The sequence below is a fragment of the Cuculus canorus genome, chromosome 12 (assembly GCF_017976375.1).
Source record: "Cuculus canorus isolate bCucCan1 chromosome 12, bCucCan1.pri, whole genome shotgun sequence".
In the NCBI taxonomy this organism is placed as follows: domain Eukaryota; kingdom Metazoa; phylum Chordata; class Aves; order Cuculiformes; family Cuculidae; genus Cuculus; species Cuculus canorus.
Window position 1 is genome coordinate 21,862,339 of NC_071412.1, and position 17,749 is coordinate 21,880,087.

At 39.8% G+C, this 17,749-nt stretch overlaps 1 protein-coding gene across 5 annotated transcripts in view; it reads left to right on the forward strand.

Moving 5' to 3' along the window:
- The window catches only part of MYO1E (myosin IE), a 73,904-nt gene that overhangs the window by 24,842 nt on the left and 31,313 nt on the right, over positions 1-17,749 (forward strand). For all 5 annotated transcript variants that reach the window (XR_008451906.1, XM_054077992.1, XM_054077989.1 and 2 more), the window contains exons 2-10: positions 3,027-3,170; positions 5,824-5,913; positions 6,819-6,913; positions 9,575-9,662; positions 11,298-11,387; positions 12,330-12,461; positions 13,878-14,012; positions 15,218-15,350; positions 16,673-16,869. Coding sequence is in view for 4 of the 5 variants with exons in the window: in XM_054077989.1 (XP_053933964.1) it covers positions 3,027-3,170; positions 5,824-5,913; positions 6,819-6,913; positions 9,575-9,662; positions 11,298-11,387; positions 12,330-12,461; positions 13,878-14,012; positions 15,218-15,350; positions 16,673-16,869 (1,104 nt within the window). In the remaining variant the exon portion in view is untranslated. The remainder of the gene's footprint in view (positions 1-3,026; positions 3,171-5,823; positions 5,914-6,818; positions 6,914-9,574; positions 9,663-11,297; positions 11,388-12,329; positions 12,462-13,877; positions 14,013-15,217; positions 15,351-16,672; positions 16,870-17,749) is intronic.

A 17,749-nucleotide genomic window follows, 5' to 3' on the forward strand; every position in this document is an offset into this window, starting at 1 on the left:
TGCTGAGCCCTCACCAGGGCTGGAGCTGACACTGGCGTCTGGGCATCTCCACTGGCCCTTGTACCACTGGCTCTGGAGCTCCTGGTCAGTCCCAGGAGACCCAACCTGTCCCTGGACCTGTCCAGACAGGAGTGGGTGGAGGGGGCAGATGTGTTGTGTGAAGGGAAGCGAGACAATTAGCAGCTGAGTGAATCAGTCAGACTGCGCTCTGCAAAGCAGGTTCAAGTTGAGGTGTACACCATGTAACTAGCTCGGGTGTAAATTGTCTCCGGATTACTCTGTATTCATGTGGATGGTAGAAAGCCCTAGCTAAAGGTTAAATTCTCAAGACATATGCAGTAAAAACAAATGGCGAAGCGTTTGCAATGCAGGCAGTTCGAAAACATTGTACTTTTTAAGTATATGTCCTTGACCTTTAGGAAATACGCAGCCTGGAGAAATACAAAAAGTTGCTTTTACAACTGCCATGAAGTGGAGTTTTTTCAGACCTGTATGAAACCCAGTTAACTGTCAGCTGGAGACAGCTGTAGTGCCAGTTGGAAGTGACTGAAGTTGATAAATTCATGTTAGACTATGCAGTCATCACTCCTGTTTGGAAGAGCAAGATCGTGAGGACGGATGGTGTCCTGTAGAAACAGCACCGCCCGTTTTGTTGCCCAGACCAAGGAGGTGCCAGCCATGGTGTGTGGCCATCTGTTGGTGTTAGGCTTCTGGAGAAGGGAGAGCAAGAGCATGACTTAAATCACAGAAGCAGTTAGGCGTTGCTAAAGCTTAGGCTTATTTCTGGATCCTAGGGAGAAGTCTGACAGTAAGCCAGTGATGATTTGCTACTTCTCTGTGTAATTGCACATAAAGCTATGCTTAAAGGGAAAAAAAAGTAGTGCCAAACTACTGATAGAAACTGCCATTTAAAATGGGATATGATATTAATGTGAACTGCTCAGTGCTGCCACTCTCAGCTGTCTTCCATGATATTGATTTCTTGGATATTTAGGCTACTGTCTCTTTATTAAATCTCTCTTATCCTTTTCCATTTGACTGTATGTGACATGTAGTAGTCAGATTTGATTACAGCTGTGCGTTGAATCAGTGTGTAAACACTGGGAGTGCTGCTCTCAGGGCAAACCGAGCCTCCCTGGTGCGGCCCCTCCTGCTTGCGTGCTGTTTGTGTGGTGGTTGGGAGAGAAAACCCTTTGGCCTGGTAGTGCGTGTGGCTCAATCACAGTCAGCAACAGCCACTGACTGTTACCAAGTGCTGTTTGTGAACCGCATGCGCGTTTTCCGTGTATGCCGTGGCTTTGTGAGCTTTGTCTTCTAACCATTAAATTTACTGGGTCTGATGCCACAGCCTCCTATGAGAAGCTTGATTGTTTTGCCGCTCTAATTTCTTAAGCATTTTCTGTAGCTTACTTTGGTAAGCCACATTCTGTGGGGAATGTAATTCTCTATCTTTGATACTGTACCTTTTTGTCCAGCCTGCCGGTTCCTTTTTCCAGGTGTAATATCATATCACAAATAGGTGATGAATACACTGGAGGAAATTATGCTTCTCAGCTGTGCTTATATTTTCTCCAATAACCCAACCTTCAACTGCTTTTTTCAGTCACGTGTTCTATAACAATTTCCAAAAATTATTTGGTTCCTTCATTATCTCAGTGCTTCTAAATCACTGCTTCCGTTGCGTGAACATAAAATCAACCAGGTTCACGCAGGCTAAGCTACCTTAAGATTGTTATTTTATTGAAACTCATGTAAGGTTGTGAACATTCAAGGAAATTGCTGAGTTTGTGTGTTTTCAGACACACTTACCTCTGCTGTGCTATATTTAAAAGCATTTTTGTTCAAGTTTGCAACTGTTCTTCAGTGTTGTTAACAGCAACGGAGCTTCATCAGTGTAATCTGTAAAACTATTATTTTGCAAAATACTTGATAATAATTAATTGCTCGTACTCCGATGAATGTGACTTGATCCCATAACATACATGGAGCAGTGTAGCTAAATCCCACAGTTTGAAATTGTGGTGTTAAAAAAGGAGGGGAATACTCAGAATTGCCGTTTTGTTTGCCACATTTCCCATGACAGTATACTTGATAACTTCGCTGTGTAAAATGTTGTAATTCCAGCATCACTAATTTCAGTGCTTCATAAATGAAATTGTAGTATTGGAAGGCAGGAGGGCAGAACTCCTGTGACCTGGCAGGTGATGCTAATGAAAACAGCGTTGGGCTTGGAGAGGAAATTTCTAGCTGCATTAATAGAATCAATCCAGACTGGATTTAAATGTTTTTGTGGATGTATCTGTAGAACCTCACTACTGTTCAAATCAGCTGGAAAAAACCCAGATTTTGATTTCAAGTGGTACAGTTTGAAATGTCACGAGTTTTCAGTGGCATCCTGAAATAGCAGTGTGAGTGTGGGGAGGGAGCGTCGCTGTAGGTGTCAGCTAAGCATGGTGACTAACAGATCAAAAGGAGCTGTTAAGGCGTGCAGCCACGAGCTGCGTAATGCAGCCTGCAGAGATCACCGAGCGCTGACTGCAGCAGGCCCCCGGCTTCCATTGCAGTTACAGCATATCTGCAGGTTTGGCTTATAGGACTGTAAACACTGGAGAATCCACTGGACCCAACTGAATAGTTCAGGTGGTAATTATCCGCACTACTAATCGCTGCACTGTAGGCGTGTACTTTTTGCATCCTTAGCTTCCAATGACTGCATCTCAGTTGGAATTTTTTTTTCTGCCAGATTTAGAAATGTCTGCTATCTGAAAACCCTTCTGTGTGCAGAGATTCACAAAACCCCTTGCAATTAGTTTCTAATTTTTGCGGGCGGTACAATTCTTTCATAATTCAGAGATGAGTCAGTTGACGTCATTTATGTATTCTTTTATATGATACCTGGATCAAGGAATAGAATGCAATGAAAGAAGAATATTCTGGGAGTTGGAATTTGCATAGATTGTTTTCAGTTCTTTAATGCTAATGAGAAACGTGGTAACCTTTTTGATGCTTATTGTGCTTTCCTGCAGGGCAGCAAAGGACACTACAGATACCACTGGCAGAGCCACAATGTCAAGCACAGTGGAGTGGATGATATGGTCCTTCTTTCCAAAATCACAGAGGATTCCATAGTGGAGAACCTAAAGAAGCGCTACATGGATGATTATATTTTTGTATCCTTTATAGTGTTGTTTTTCGTGGTGGCCCGTGGACTCAGTGAGCCAATGTGAAACTAATGGTATGTATGTGTTTTAGGTGAGCAGATCGCTCAGAGGTGTTGAGCCTTTTGTGTGACAGTTCACCTGAGATTAGACAAAAAGCTTTGTAAACTGAGCCAGTTATGAGGGCTGAAACAAAGATCTGAAAAATTATTTTAAGGTATTCTGTTTGATATTTGAAGTTGCTCTTGGCATGGTTGAAGACAGCCTTGAAGCTCCATAGATTTATATCCATGTGACCCCTGAGGCTACTGCAGTAACGCTGCTTCTAAGAGCAAGGATAAGTTTAAGGTATATATATGTGTCTTGAAACAATGTTGTCTTCTATACCTCCCAGTTCCTAATGCTTTCAAAATGGCATTTATTCTGTGATAGAACGCTGTTCACAACTTATTCTGGAATTGTTAATACTGTGAGTCACAGGCTGATGGAAGCAGATGAGCATCTGTAAATCTGCGATGCTCACACTTTATATTTTATTTCCTGAAAACATGAGAGATTTAAATACCTGAATGTGTAACTTAACAAGAAAAAAACAGATTTCAGCACCAAAGGTTTACTTTTTTTTTTTATTTTGAACTTTAATATGAAAGGAATTCCTTGAGATAAAAATAGCCACTATTTGATTTTTAGCTTTCACAATGTAACATAAACTGCAATAATGAATTTAGTAGATGCTAAATATGATTGTCTGCTAGAAAGTGATACTGTTTCTTCTTCTGCTGTGGCCAAGTTTTCAGGCAGCCTAGTTATATCTGGAGAATAGTTTCCTTGAAATTTTTAACTTTGTTTTAGTAGAAAGAGAAGGGAATATAACATCTCCTGGCTATTTCCATTTGTTCTGATAGTTAAGAGCTAAGTAGCAGCTCAGTTTAGCGAAAGCTGACAGGGGAAAACTAATGTTGCAGTTGTGCTGATGCTTCCATCCCGAACTGCGGAGGTTTTTAATCTGTGTGTGCACGTGGGTTTGGATCCTCTCTGTGCAATGAAGTACCACACCGTCATTATTTTTGCCTTATAGAAACATGATAAAGTTGTACAATATTTGTTGAACTATAGTATTGGAGCGAACTATAGCACTCTTCCTGTTAGTAACACAACTGCTTTTGTCCCAGTGGAACACTGCATCTTGTGTACAGTACATTGACAAAGCCCTCACTGCTCTGAAGAAACGAATTTTTGCTTTTTTCTTATACAAATAAGTGAGATTAACATGGAGATGGTCACAGGAATAAGTATGTTTTCCAACGGGCCTTGTGGTCACATGAAGGATCAGAGTCGTCTTTTAAAGCATTATAGTTCCTTCATGCAGGGAGAAAAGACTCATTTTGCAGTTTTGCAAAGGCTTTGCGTTCTAAAATAGAGGCCATCTCTTGAATCTTTCAATTATTTGTATGTCCACCCATGAATGAACGTTTCTCTGTGCTACGTTGCATAGGGATTACCAAATCATCCCAGAAAATGCTGGTATTGTTTACCAACAGAAAACTGCCGCCTCGGATGTTTGTACTGACACAGTGAGTTCCTTGATTTGTTCTATTTGAGACACAGATGTTGTCACTCTTCTTTGAAATGAAATTAAAAAGCCTATGAAGAAAGCATTGCAAATTGACAATACAGAAATTATATTTGCCGTTTTGTGCGGTGGCACCACAGTCATAGACTCGTACTTCGGATAGCCCAGCAGGATAAAATTGTTAATTTTCCTACTTTTGTATGGAAAGCTTAGGTAGTTAGTTTGCTTCTGCACAATTCCAGATCATCAAATGAAACCTGCAGTACAACATTTTGGACTCGTTGACATGGGTGCACTGCTACTTCCCAGCTCTGTGAGCCTGTCCTGCCCATGAGGCAGTATCAGTTGCTTCACTTGTGTGTTGCGACTCTAGTTCCAAAGGTTTCTGAATTATCCCGTAAATGTAGGTACGTGTGGAGTTGAATGCAGAAAGGGGAAATACTGAATTTCAGAATACTGGGAAAAGGAGCTTTCTGGGACTCCTAGCAGCTTGAAACCAAGTGTCATCTTGTAGGGCAGCCTGCAGGATGAGACTCCTAGGGACTGTTAACAGTTCACACTCATGAAAAAACACTCCATACTTGAATTACCCAATTTACTCGGCTCCCTCTCCAGTACAGGCTGCTGAGTAATTGTCCCATTTAGCTCAGCGGAGGCTGTTTCCATCCAGCTGTGCGTGCTCAGCACTGTCTCTGCGAGATCAGCATCTGTCGCTTTAGCTTATTCTGAAAGGTCAAACCAGTATTTTCTGATACTGGCAGTACGACCTCCTCAATTACAAAGGAGTAAAACAGTTTAAATGTGCGTGTTAAATTTCCTTTCTGTATTTTTATTCAAGGTGTGTTGTGTATGGGCCTCTAATATATATTTCTGTGCTTATAAGATAAATATTTTGATGATGTGAAAGTGTCCCATTGCATGATATATTTATATTCTTATAAGCCCACTAATTTGATTTTTGTTAACAATTGTTGTAAGCTGCAGGGTTTTTTATCTACTATTACTGGAAGATGTGCTGTACTATTTGGGAGTCACTAGTGCTAGGATAATACTTAATGAAACTGTGGTTACCTTAACTTCTTTTGAACACAGACATATATCGGCTCTGTATTAATCTCTGTGAATCCTTTCAAGCAAATGCCATATTTTGGGGAAAAGGAAATTGAAATGTACCAAGGAGCAGTAAGTAAAGCAGTTTAAAATGTACTGCGATATTCACAGGCATGTAAATATTCCTTTACACGGTTAAAGTCTTGGAAGCATTTGTTTCTGGGGTTTGGTAGTGTTGTACTAGCCTAGGAGACCTTGGCTGATACCCATTACCATATATTGAGTCTTCAAATTGAATTCCCTGGAACGTAGGATTAGTATTTCAAGGAAATGCTTGTATTGCTTAACTCCAATCCATATTAGGTTTTTTCCTTGACATGTTCTCCTGCTGCAAAAGTAGCTTTTAAGCTTTTGTATGTTTAAAGTGTGGTGTGCCGTACCAAATGGCTGTTAGTGTATTTGGACACCGTGACATGAGAACTCTCAGACTGGACAAGAAGGATAAAATAGTTGCAAAGCCAAAATTAGATGCCCCTTTTGAAAATAGAGTTTGAAGAAGAGTGAATTAGCATATGGGCCTTAGGGACTTAGAATTCAGTTTCCTGCTCTGCTTGAGTTGGGCATCTCAATAGATTTGGGAAAGCATTTGGTTTAAATGGGCCCAGTGGATGAAAATGAGACGCGCAGCAGCAGGCGCTGCCTGGCGGTTTGGGTAGTTTATTGTTAGCATATGGCTGCTGGTGGAAGAGACTGAAATTATGAGAGTTTCTCTTGGACCGGTAATACATTTCAAGAACCATTTTTAGACCAGGGTGTTTACGATAGTTTAGGAGAAAATCGTGGATGAGAGAAAGATCAGTAACAAAACCCAGAGACTTTGGTTTGGTTTTGTTAAATGAACAAAAAAATTCCTGGCGAAAATTAAGCATAAAGTGGGATTCAGAACTGTTTTTCCAGGAAAGAATTCTTCCAATTTAAATAAAGATTTGTATTGCTCTTTCTGTGTTGAAAAATCGTTCTCTTATTTCCCCTCCTAGGCACAGTATGAAAACCCGCCACATATTTATGCTCTTGCAGACAGCATGTACAGAAACATGATTATTGACAGAGAAAATCAGTGTGTCATTATTAGGTAAGAAAAAGATCTTTAAAAATATTTTGTTATCATTCTTAGGTGTTTTAAATTCAAGAAACAGAAACAAACCGTCAACAAGGTGTTGTCCAGTCAAGATTTTAATAGCAGAGGATTATCTGTTGTGGCTTTTAATTCCTTGTAGACCATCATTGTCCTTAATTAAGAGAGTGGAGGTTATGGTTAGTCTTTTTCTATTATGTAGCAATAAATTATTTCTTCAGAGTGTTCTCAAGGTTTTACTCTTGTATAAAGTTGAGGACTTTATTTTCACTCTCTTTCTGTGATCTCTGCTTGGAGATGTTGCAGTTGCTTCAAAACAGTTTTTCAGTCCTTCTTTTTTGTAATTTTAGTTTACATTTTACGTGCCTGTGGCAGCCTTTGAGTACAGTAAAGCTATGTGTGGTGACTGCACACCTGAAAAGACATCTTAAATACTACAAATGTATGTTAATAGAGAGACCATTTGCCACCCCACCTGTTTATAATGAACAACTCACATCTGTCCTAACTCTAAGTTCAAAATTTAGTATGATATTTCTGGTCAGCTTCGGTATCTCAGCTTTCCGCAAGACTAGAATGACCAATTGTTCTAAGGCATCAGTACAGAATATAACTGGAAATACCGTTGAGTTTTAATAAGGAGGTGGTAGAAACATAAGTCTAATGCAGAAAGAAAAGTTAGGTAAAAGCTCTGATTCAGAAGGGAAAAATATTTAACTGAAGAAATGCTACTGAGATTTCTCTGCACATAATTAGAGAAAGTAATTCTACGTAAATTAAAAGACTTATCTAAACACATCGGAGTACTTTACGTATGCAGATCCAAGAGTTCTTTATAAATATTTGTTACTAAAATTCCTGTGTTGTCCTGGCAGTGTACCTAAGTATTGCTTGTGCTGTTCTGCCGCCAAGGATACTATATTAAATGCCACTCGGCAAATTAATTTTAGAGAGAAGGATGAGGCTGTGTATCGGATCTTGCTTCACTACTCTGATCACTGATGATATTTCCTCTGAGAAGGAAGGAGCCAAAAATGTTCCCTCTGTGTTAGTAGTCATAGTCTGATTTCAGCTAGGTGTTAATTGACTTTGCTGAACAAAATGTCACCTTTTTAAGTAACAAATATATGAAAGTATATGCCTTTCAAAGCGTCATCCTTTCTTTTTTAGTGATTAAGTACGAAAAGTCTCTGAGAAAATTGTCGATACCATAGTCCACTTGCTTTAAGCCATTATGATAATTTTTTTCAACCTTTAAAAACCTCCATACTTCCAACATACTTTAAACTGCCAAGCTAAAATATGATGCTTACATCTTCTTACAATGGTTGTACGAGTAGTAGAGTAGTAAACTTTATGTGAAAAAGCTTCTCTATGTGGATGATTTAGCAGGAATGCCACAAGTCACCTGTGACGGATGACCACCTGAGCTTTACTGGGGGCAGGATACAGTTGGGGGGGAGACAAAAGTGGGAAAACGTTTCTGGCCAGGAAAAAAACCCCGATAGCATTTGATTGCTTCTGTACAGTTTAGAAGCTTTGAATATTCAAATTTAGATGTGTAGCTCTGCATTTTGGAGAGCTTTTTCAGAATTAAACCTTTGGAAATGTCTTCATCCCTTATGCTGATAAGGAGCTGTGAGTTGACATTTGCAGCACATCCTTTTCTTGTGCGGGACACGCTGATCTTTCTCTGGCAAACATAGCTGAAATTTGTGCAGGAAAAGTTGTGTGTTTGATCCATATCTAGGAACAAGCAGGCGCGCAGGGAAGAGTCAACAGCAGTCACTGAAATTATTCAGGACCTTAAGGATATCCCAGATTTTCACACAAGAAAAAAATATTTCAGGTATCTTTATGACATTGAGCCAACTTCCGTGTGTTGGGTTTTTTGTATCAATAAAGTTGTCCAGGTCAGGGTAAATTCATTTAGGTCAAAGTTGACTTGCATGAAGATTTATGTAAGTCTAGAGGAATTCTGTTGAAGTGAGCTTCTTGAGAAGCTTACCAGTAGCGAGAAAGCAAATCGACTGATGTAAACGTTATTCACCATTGAAGTGAAATGTTATAACAAAGGAAGGAATTGTGAAAGCTAGTACGGTATATTAAGACTTCTTGTACCCTGTGTCAAGAGGCATAGGAACAGGAAGGCAGTTCTTCCGTCATTCAGGATGTGATTAATAATGTCTCGTTATTTCATTCAGGAGCACCTAAAACAAAAGATTTCTGAAATGAAGTGGGTAGGTGGTGTGGCATTCAAATCTTGGATTTTCAAGTGAGTTTTTATGTTAGAATCTGAAATGCCACTAAGTTTAGGTGGGTATTAAGTTCTTTACACGCTTGTTCTCTTCTGAGTTTAAGAATATTTATTTCTCAATTTACATAATTTTCTGTAGTCTCATAGAGATTCTGGTGTCTGTATGGGATGATGTAGTCAAAATCATTTATTCACAAACATGTCCACGTCCCATGCAGCAATCCTATGTCACAGTCCATATGTTACTGGCTTACCTGATCTAAATGTGGTGTATAGTCAGTATTATTCGCTGTTAAGGTACCTAGGTCTTGGTTGAACAAGGTAAACCCCAAATTACTCCGTTCTAGAGTTATTTAATAACTAACAGGTAAATTTTTATATTCCTTTTTTTTTTTTTATAGTGGAGAAAGTGGTGCTGGAAAGACTGTAGCTGCTAAATATATCATGAGTTATATCTCCAAAATTTCAGGAGGTGGCCCTAAAGTCCAGGTGAGTTGATACACAGAAATACTGAAGCATAAGCGTAGTCTAGAGGTTGGCTTCAGCAGCAGAATGACAGAGGTCTGTCTTGGCCGACGGTGGGAGCCAAGAGGCACTCTATTGAAGAAGCTTGTGAGTGAGCAGCCAGAATTAGACCTAAGGCCTCAGCAACAGAGGGACAACTGACGTGGATAGTGGGTTAACTGCTTGCTTGCCGATTGCCTGGCTGCCTTTGGGGGGGGGACCAGTGTGAGGGAAATCCACAGACCCAGAGTCACCTCTGCTATAAAAGTTTTCTAGCTCTCATGCTGAATTACATTTAGAAGTGTTTTTATTTTGTTAAGGCATAGAAAGTAATTTAATTAATTAATCATATTAAGAAAAACAACTAATCTCCTTTTAGTAGATGTGTGGGGGTTTTTTCCTCGTGTGTTGGCATTCTACTGAAAAATGAACTGGCATTTAGGGGTTTTATTGCTTCCATTAAATCTCTGATTTGTAGAGAGCCAGCAGCAGGAATGTCATCTCGTTCTATGAGGGTATCAAGTCGAAACGAGAGTATCCGAAAGCTAGCTGAAACAGCAAATTGTTGCCTTTGTTAATAACTACACTATCAATGTCTGCTCTATCGAATCCTGTTAACTAAAACTAATTGAGTGAATTAGCCGTAAAAATTCCATTAATGACATTACAGTGTCATTCACTGACTGACAAGCAGTGATAGGTAGTAGCTACTTTTACCAGTTCACTCTTTTTGTGTGCTTACTGTTCTTTTTTGCTCTATTGCAGTCTCTGATGTTGAGTATGTTCTTTCTGCTTAGTTTTGTGCAACAGTGATACTGGGAACATTGCAGGGAATAGTTCAGTAAGAAAGAGAATGATCCAGAGAAAGCATGCGTTGTGTTATTTTAGGAAAAATGGTAATAATAATTTATAAGTAATTTTTATTTAAAAGATTCCAGCTTTTTGTACAAAATTGAAAAAACATTATTAGTGATTACAGAGAAACAGTTGATGAAGTTGGTAAGTTGCCTTGAGCATTTGTTTTGAAACAAAATCCAATCTTCTTTTTACAATCTACAAACTGATTGGGTTTGTTCCAAAAGTGACATCTTGTCCATACTTCTGACTCCTAGGGTCAGAGACAGAGACAATAGTTACACGCTTCATTGCTTCCTAAGGCAGCTACATAGCAGCATCATTGTTTCTGAAACACTTGCAGATTCCTAAATTTCCTGTTGCTCTGACTTAATTGGGTATGGTTGCAGACCCCCCCAAAAGATTGAAATGCTCATTTGTAAGAGGGAAATTGTGTAAAATAAAGATGATGGAAAAAACAAACTGATCAATTTATTGGCAGTGTTGCGTGGCAGAAGAGCGAACAGAAGGACTGGACTTTAGCCTCAGGCATTTTCTTCAGTTTTGTAAGATTATCTTCAAAATATAGGAACTAGAAGCTCTGGGGAAAAAAAAGGCGGTTAGATTCTGTTCCTTATCTAATCAAGAGAATTTCTTGTAGATGAAAGCTTTCTTGCTTTTTTTCCTATATAATTTAGATTACATGGTTGTCTAGAATATCTGTAAGAACTTCCAAGAATGTATCTCTCTGAATCTCTCTCTCTCTCTCGTTTCCTAAAATTTTAGCATGTCAAAGATATTATTCTGCAGTCCAACCCTTTACTGGAGGCCTTTGGGAACGCCAAAACTGTAAGGAACAACAACTCCAGCAGATTCGTAAGTCCCTGTACTTTAAAGATGACTTTTTTCTTCCAACTTCCATGCTGTTACAGAGACAGTATTTAAGAGTACAATGCAAATTGACTGCAAATGAGGTAAATCTAAAGAAGGCATAAGGCGTGTTTTAAAACGCGAAGTGTGTGTTGGGAGGCCTGTATTTCATCCTGCGTATATTGCGCATTTGTTTCTCTTATTATACTGGTCACAATTTATGTGTAAGATGTTCAGTCTGCAAGCAGATAACTTATCAGCAACTGGCTGGTTTTCCAGATCGGTAAAATACACGTGGTAATAGGTGTTTATTTAAAAAAAGTAAGAACATTTTTTCAAAATAGACAAAACCATCCTTAGCACTGTTTAATGGGAAATGCCTTTGCTAATGTATACAGAAAGCAGGCAGGAATTATCTTCAGTCACTATAAAATACTCAAGATACTATTGTGAAATGACCCTTCACTACGTAACGTACCATAGGTTCTGTTTTTAAAAGTTACAAATGGGCTTCACAAATTTCAGATTTGTTCCTCAGCCAAAGAGAGTGTTAACACAATTAACATCTCCCTGAAAGGAAAAGATAATTGCCTTCCCTTGCTTCTAAGCAGAACGCTGTGTTTGCCACTGGTCATAAATCTGTTAAATTTACTTCTCCTATAGGTGAGCCTTAAGCAAGAGTCTCGGCAGTGAAAAGAAGCCACTGACTTCCACTCTTTATTTGCATTAACACATAACATATTATGCCAAGTCTTATGCTGCGTAAATGACAGAAAGAAAGATATGTGATTGTTGGAGCATCTGGGTTTGGGTTATACCTTGATGCAGCTGTGTCTCTGCATCCCTAAGGATTAAATATCTTAGTGACCCTCCGTGAGGTACAGTACAAGTGCATGATTTCACATTTGTATGTACTAATCTTTCAACAGCTTTAATTATTTATTGCAGGGGAAATATTTTGAAATCCAGTTTAGTCCAGGTGGAGAACCAGACGGTGGGAAAATCTCCAACTTCCTACTGGAAAAATCTCGAGTTGTAATGAGAAATCCTGGAGAGAGGAGTTTTCACATTTTTTACCAGGTCAGAACTGTAGAGATCCTTTCACAATTATTTAAAATACATAGGACCAGTTATTCCTTTTGATTGAAAAGTTGTTCTCAGTTGTTCAGTGAGACTACTGAACGCGTTCTCGAGGGAATCTGGGATCACTGGGAGGCTTGATAGCATGTTAAGACACCATCAACCTGCCTAGCTGCTTTTCAGCTCCAGAACAAAACTGCTTGAATATTTCAGAGGCCTTGCTTGCAAATTCACTGTGAGCTCCCATATATAAGGTCCAGTAGAATATAATAGAAAATGAGAACTTTCCAACGGGTTTGTTTTTAAAATGAACTATCAAATTATACCGTCTGCTCTGGAATTACATAGCACAGCCGTGAAGAGAGATCTGATTCTCACACAAGTTTTCTAGGATATTTAGGGTAAGATCTATCTGCTGAATCCTACAAGCATCCTCAGCTTTTTGTGTTTCAGAAGGCATTTTTGGCCTTCACTGGTCCTTGACATGCAAGTTCCTTATCTGCTAAAGCGCCGTTGATCGAACCCTACAAAACTAGAGTAAAGACAGTGCGTTGTGAGTGACTGTGAGCAGCTGCACATGTAGTTGAAATGCTATTGCCAGGATGGAAAACCGAGTTGAAGCTGGAATTCATAGAATCACGCAATGGCTTGGTTTGAAAGGGACTTTAAAGCCCATCCAGTTCCACCCCCTGCCATGGGCAGGGACACCTCCCACTGGAGGCTTTTTGACACAGGAATGAAAAGATTATGGGGTTTTGACTATTCTCTTCTGAGGTTAGTTCGTTCATTCCTTCTTATTGCAGCCATGTCTGTGCGGAATTGTGTAGACTGTAATGGTCTGAGGAGCTTCTCTTCTGGCATCACAGAGAGTAGAGCAACCTTTATTCACTACTGTTATTTATTCTTGGCCCTGTTGGCCTAAATAATACAAAGAGGTGTGACTTGAGCCATGCTTCAAGTCAACATTAGTATTGCAGCAGTTCAATTAACATATGCCATAATGGGCATAAAGGATGCTTGGCCTCGCAATTAGAGTCATAGGTAATGATTTCTTAGTATGTTCTTTCAACTCTGCCTGCCTTTCAGTAGGCATGGAAAACAGGTTTCTCCTGAGGATTCAGGTCATGCATGATAAGCTGGGAAACCCACTTTGCCTTCTCCTCAATAGGTAAAGATAACAGAAGGCATTCAAGCTTTTGCTTTTTCTTAGATGGGGAAGTTAGATCTAAACCATTCATGGGAATGAGAATCTGGTTGTTTGGGTTAAACAATTAACAAAACATAGGAAGGAGTCATATCTGGTACAGCACTAGCTATGTCTCTCCCAGTAATTTCAGGCTCAGTCACCTGTTTCCGACCTGCCTCTCAGCTGAAGATCACTGTATGAGACCTAATTTGGGGGGTTTTATTCTGCAGCTAATTGAAGGAGCCTCCTCGGAACAAAAAAGCAGTCTTGGCATTACCAGTATGGACTATTATTACTATCTGAGTCTCTCTGGGTCCTACAAAGTCGATGACATCAATGACAAATCAGATTTCCAAGAAACACTGGTGAGTTTTGTAGTCTCTCATTTCCGTTGTGGTTGATGTATGTTCGTTTCACTGTCCATTTGTAGCAAAGACATGGATGTATTAATGTGGGAATGAGAAATTAGTGTAGACTTAACTTATTTTAATTATGTTTTGCCCTGAGGGGGAGGTATGTTACCCTCTACAGGGTCCTATGTCGCAGCCTAACAATCCTGAGAAGATGGATACTTTTTTTAGAAAGGCAGTTTGGTTTCTGTTTATTCTTTTTCAGAAGGTGCAAATGTAATGAAATTGAGCGCAGATTATCTGCAGTATGAAAAATGTGAAAATGCAAACACAGCGAGGAACCTGCACTAGAGGAAAATGTAGAAGTGTGCCCCGTTTTAGTTGAAGTCTTAGTGGTGACTGATCTTCCATGCCTATTCAAACCAGGGCAAGTGAAAGGCTGAAGAAAGGGACTTAGAAAGCATAGATCAGGGATCTTTGCCCAGTGCTGTGGCCAAGTCATCATGTCACCTTTATGCAAGTCATATCAACTTGCTGGTGTCCTGTTATTAGAAATTTACTATTTAAAATAAGCATATTAACATGTCTTCTTATTTATTTGTGGCACATTTAAGGGCCAAAAAAGAGAAAAAAACAGCTCATTTGGTATTTTAGAAAAACAGTCAGTTGAGAAGACGTACTGTAAGTTGCTATGTACTCTGGGCTCCAAACCCCAGTGTTGTTGGGGAGTATTTTCTTTGAGGCGTCTTAAAGTCACAGACCAATCCAGCCAGACTGGGCTGCTTTTTAGTGTTGTTCAGTACAGCTTCACAGTTCTTCGTCTCAGGGGATAAACTTGTCTGTATAGAAGGAATAAAATCATTGAGTTCACCATTACCCATTTTGCAATGGAAGGAACTCTTTTTATTGTGACACTGAAGAACAGGTGCTTGGTTTTTAGTAACTTTTAAGTTTTCCAGCATGTATTTTGCTGACACACCTTCTGCGTGCGATAGATGCTTCTGAATTTAATTAAAAAATGTACAAAAATACGAAGTAGGACATCTGGCAGTGTTTAAAACTTCCGTGCAGGCTGCAGTGACAGTTGGTTGCCTGAGGTACTGGAACTGTTTGGGAAAACTCAGCCTTCAAATATCAAAATTTTAAAAGGACTTCTTTGCCAAGAGTTATTGAACAGATTCTTTGACTGATGAATTTTTTTTGTTTCTTTCTCTTCCCAGCATGCAATGAATGTGATTGGGATCTTTGCAGAGGAACAGGCATTGGTGTTGCAGATAGTGGCAGGAATACTGCATTTAGGAAACATTAGCTTCAAAGAAGTTAGCAACTATGCAGGAGTGGAGAGTGAGGAGTGTAAGTACTTCTGGAAACTGTTATGGAAGTAGCAATGGGCTGGAATCCAGATGACATGAGGTGAACTGCGATCTCGAGCTGTTATCCAAACATGATGCATCATCTCTTATAGTGTGAGGCTGCTAATTTAGACTCTCTTCCAAACCGAATGGTGCTGCAGCCCCTGTTCTGTCCTGCGCAGTGCTGCTGACTTAATAGGACTGCAGTTATGCATTTGGAATTTAAGAAATCCTTTTCCAGGCTTTGAGTATGAAATAACAGGAATAGTGAGAAATGCCTTCAGGCAAACCTGAACTCTACTCCTTTCACTGCAGGATCATGCATTCATAAAAACAGCTGTTTCTTAGGTGGTTTGTCTGACCTTGCTGTGACGTGGAAGCAGCTGCCCGCATGTGGCATGTCCCCAGCCTCAGGTGTGCGGCCAGCGCTGAGGCATAGCTACGTACTTAAGTGCGTGCGTCCAGAAGAGGTGCTTTGGAAATGGAAACACAGATCTGAACTGAAATGCTGAAGTTCTATACTATAGTTAGGTTCCCTGTCTCAAATTTCTCAACCCATACCTCATTATTAGATTCATCTACTGTGTAATTACTTCCTTATCCACAATGCATTTTCCGTGCATTCCTCACCTCTTCCTGCTGTTTTATATCAGCCAGGCCCATATCAACAAGATGTTGAAAAATTAATAGATCTTGAGTTTTAAACATTTTTGTCATGATTTATACCATTTGTTTTCTCATGGACGAAGAAAACAATTTAAACCATCCCTCTTTATGCTTGCATTGCATTGTATTGAAGAATTTAATTTACACTTTCTGAAAACCAATAAAATTGACCTAGTCTTTTTCAGCTTTTCTTCATTGATTGTGTTTAAAACAGTTCCACAGAAAAATACTGACTTGTCTTTGAAGATCATTTTTTAAAATTAATTAATTTTCATGGTGTCAATTTTATTTAATGTCTGAGCTCTGTGTTTTATCTCCATCTCCATCTCCTCCAAGAGTGATTTTTTTGAACCTCACATAGTTCAAAACTATGACCTAAGCCACTTTACGTATTTGAAAGACTGAAGGTATGGAAGTAACTGACTGTTTTACTTCAAGGTGGTTTATCTTAATTGAAATCCATGTCAGTAAAGAGCTGAAAATGTCCTTGGGATTTATGTCTTTCAAATTTCCCTAAGCTCCCCTCCTCTTTTTCCTTTTAAGCTGCCCCATGAGGTATAGTACTGCTGATGGCTACAAGAGATACAGTTCCATTTCTTTTTATTCATGCTGCATTTGTTTAGTCTGTAAGTCCAGCAACCCCTATCTTTCTTGCAGTTTTGGCTTTCCCTGCTTTTCTTCTGGGAATTAACCAAGACCGCTTAAAGGAAAAACTGACCAGCAGACAGATGGACAGCAAGTGGGGAGGCAAATCCGAGTCCATTAACGTAACGCTAAACGTGGAACAAGCCTGCTACACCAGAGATGCGCTGGCCAAGGCCCTTCATGCCCGTGTTTTTGATTACTTGGTGGATGTAAGTTGGATTTGCTCGATTCTACTGAAATATCGAGTACAAGTACACTAGGAGTGTTCCTTGCAGTGCCTTTTCTTGTCCATCATTTCTTTCACCCAGACGCTTCTGTGCCTAAACCTCAGCAGCGGTGCTGAGCAGTGCAGTAGGAGCGTGACAGTGGGGATCAAATACAAGGCACCGTTTGTATGTCAAGTGCTACGCTTTCTTTAGAGCAAATAAGCTCTGCTTTCAGCACTGTATTTTCTCAATATCCTGCCACGGTGGTCCCATATGCTGTTCTAACATCTCCTTCCCATCAGCATCCCTATTTCTCCGTTTCACTTTCTCTTAGGTAGTTGAGCATTTTCAGCTGAGCAGAGTCAGTGGGTCGTGGTCCCCTGCTGTGCTACCCTGCTCTCTTGCGAAGAACCAGTCAGCGTCCCTGATGTCATGGCATTTGAGCAAACGGTCAAATTCCATTTACTCTGTTCAGAATGAGACACTGGACTGGATTGATGGGGTACAAACCTCACCTTTGGCTGCAGACGCTGGCACTCTCCTCTGTTGGTGGCACTGCTAATATCTCTGAAGCCTCCCTCATCGGGACAGCTCTATAATCCCCTCTATGTGCCTGCACCAGCACTGACACTGCAAAGCAGAGGAATACAGAAATGTGGGAAAAGATTCACGGTACCATCTGCAAAATACATCAAATATCAGACTTAAAGCTGTTCTTTTTTGTTGGCTCCATTTCTTTAACTAAGCCAGTTACACCAGAGAGGAAAGATTTTTACAATGGTAGATCCAAAGGCTCTCTGACCTGGAAAACAGAGCGGTAGGCTGTGCGTTTCCTAGCTGATAGTAAAAACTGTGAAAGTAAGATACCCTATTACATATATTT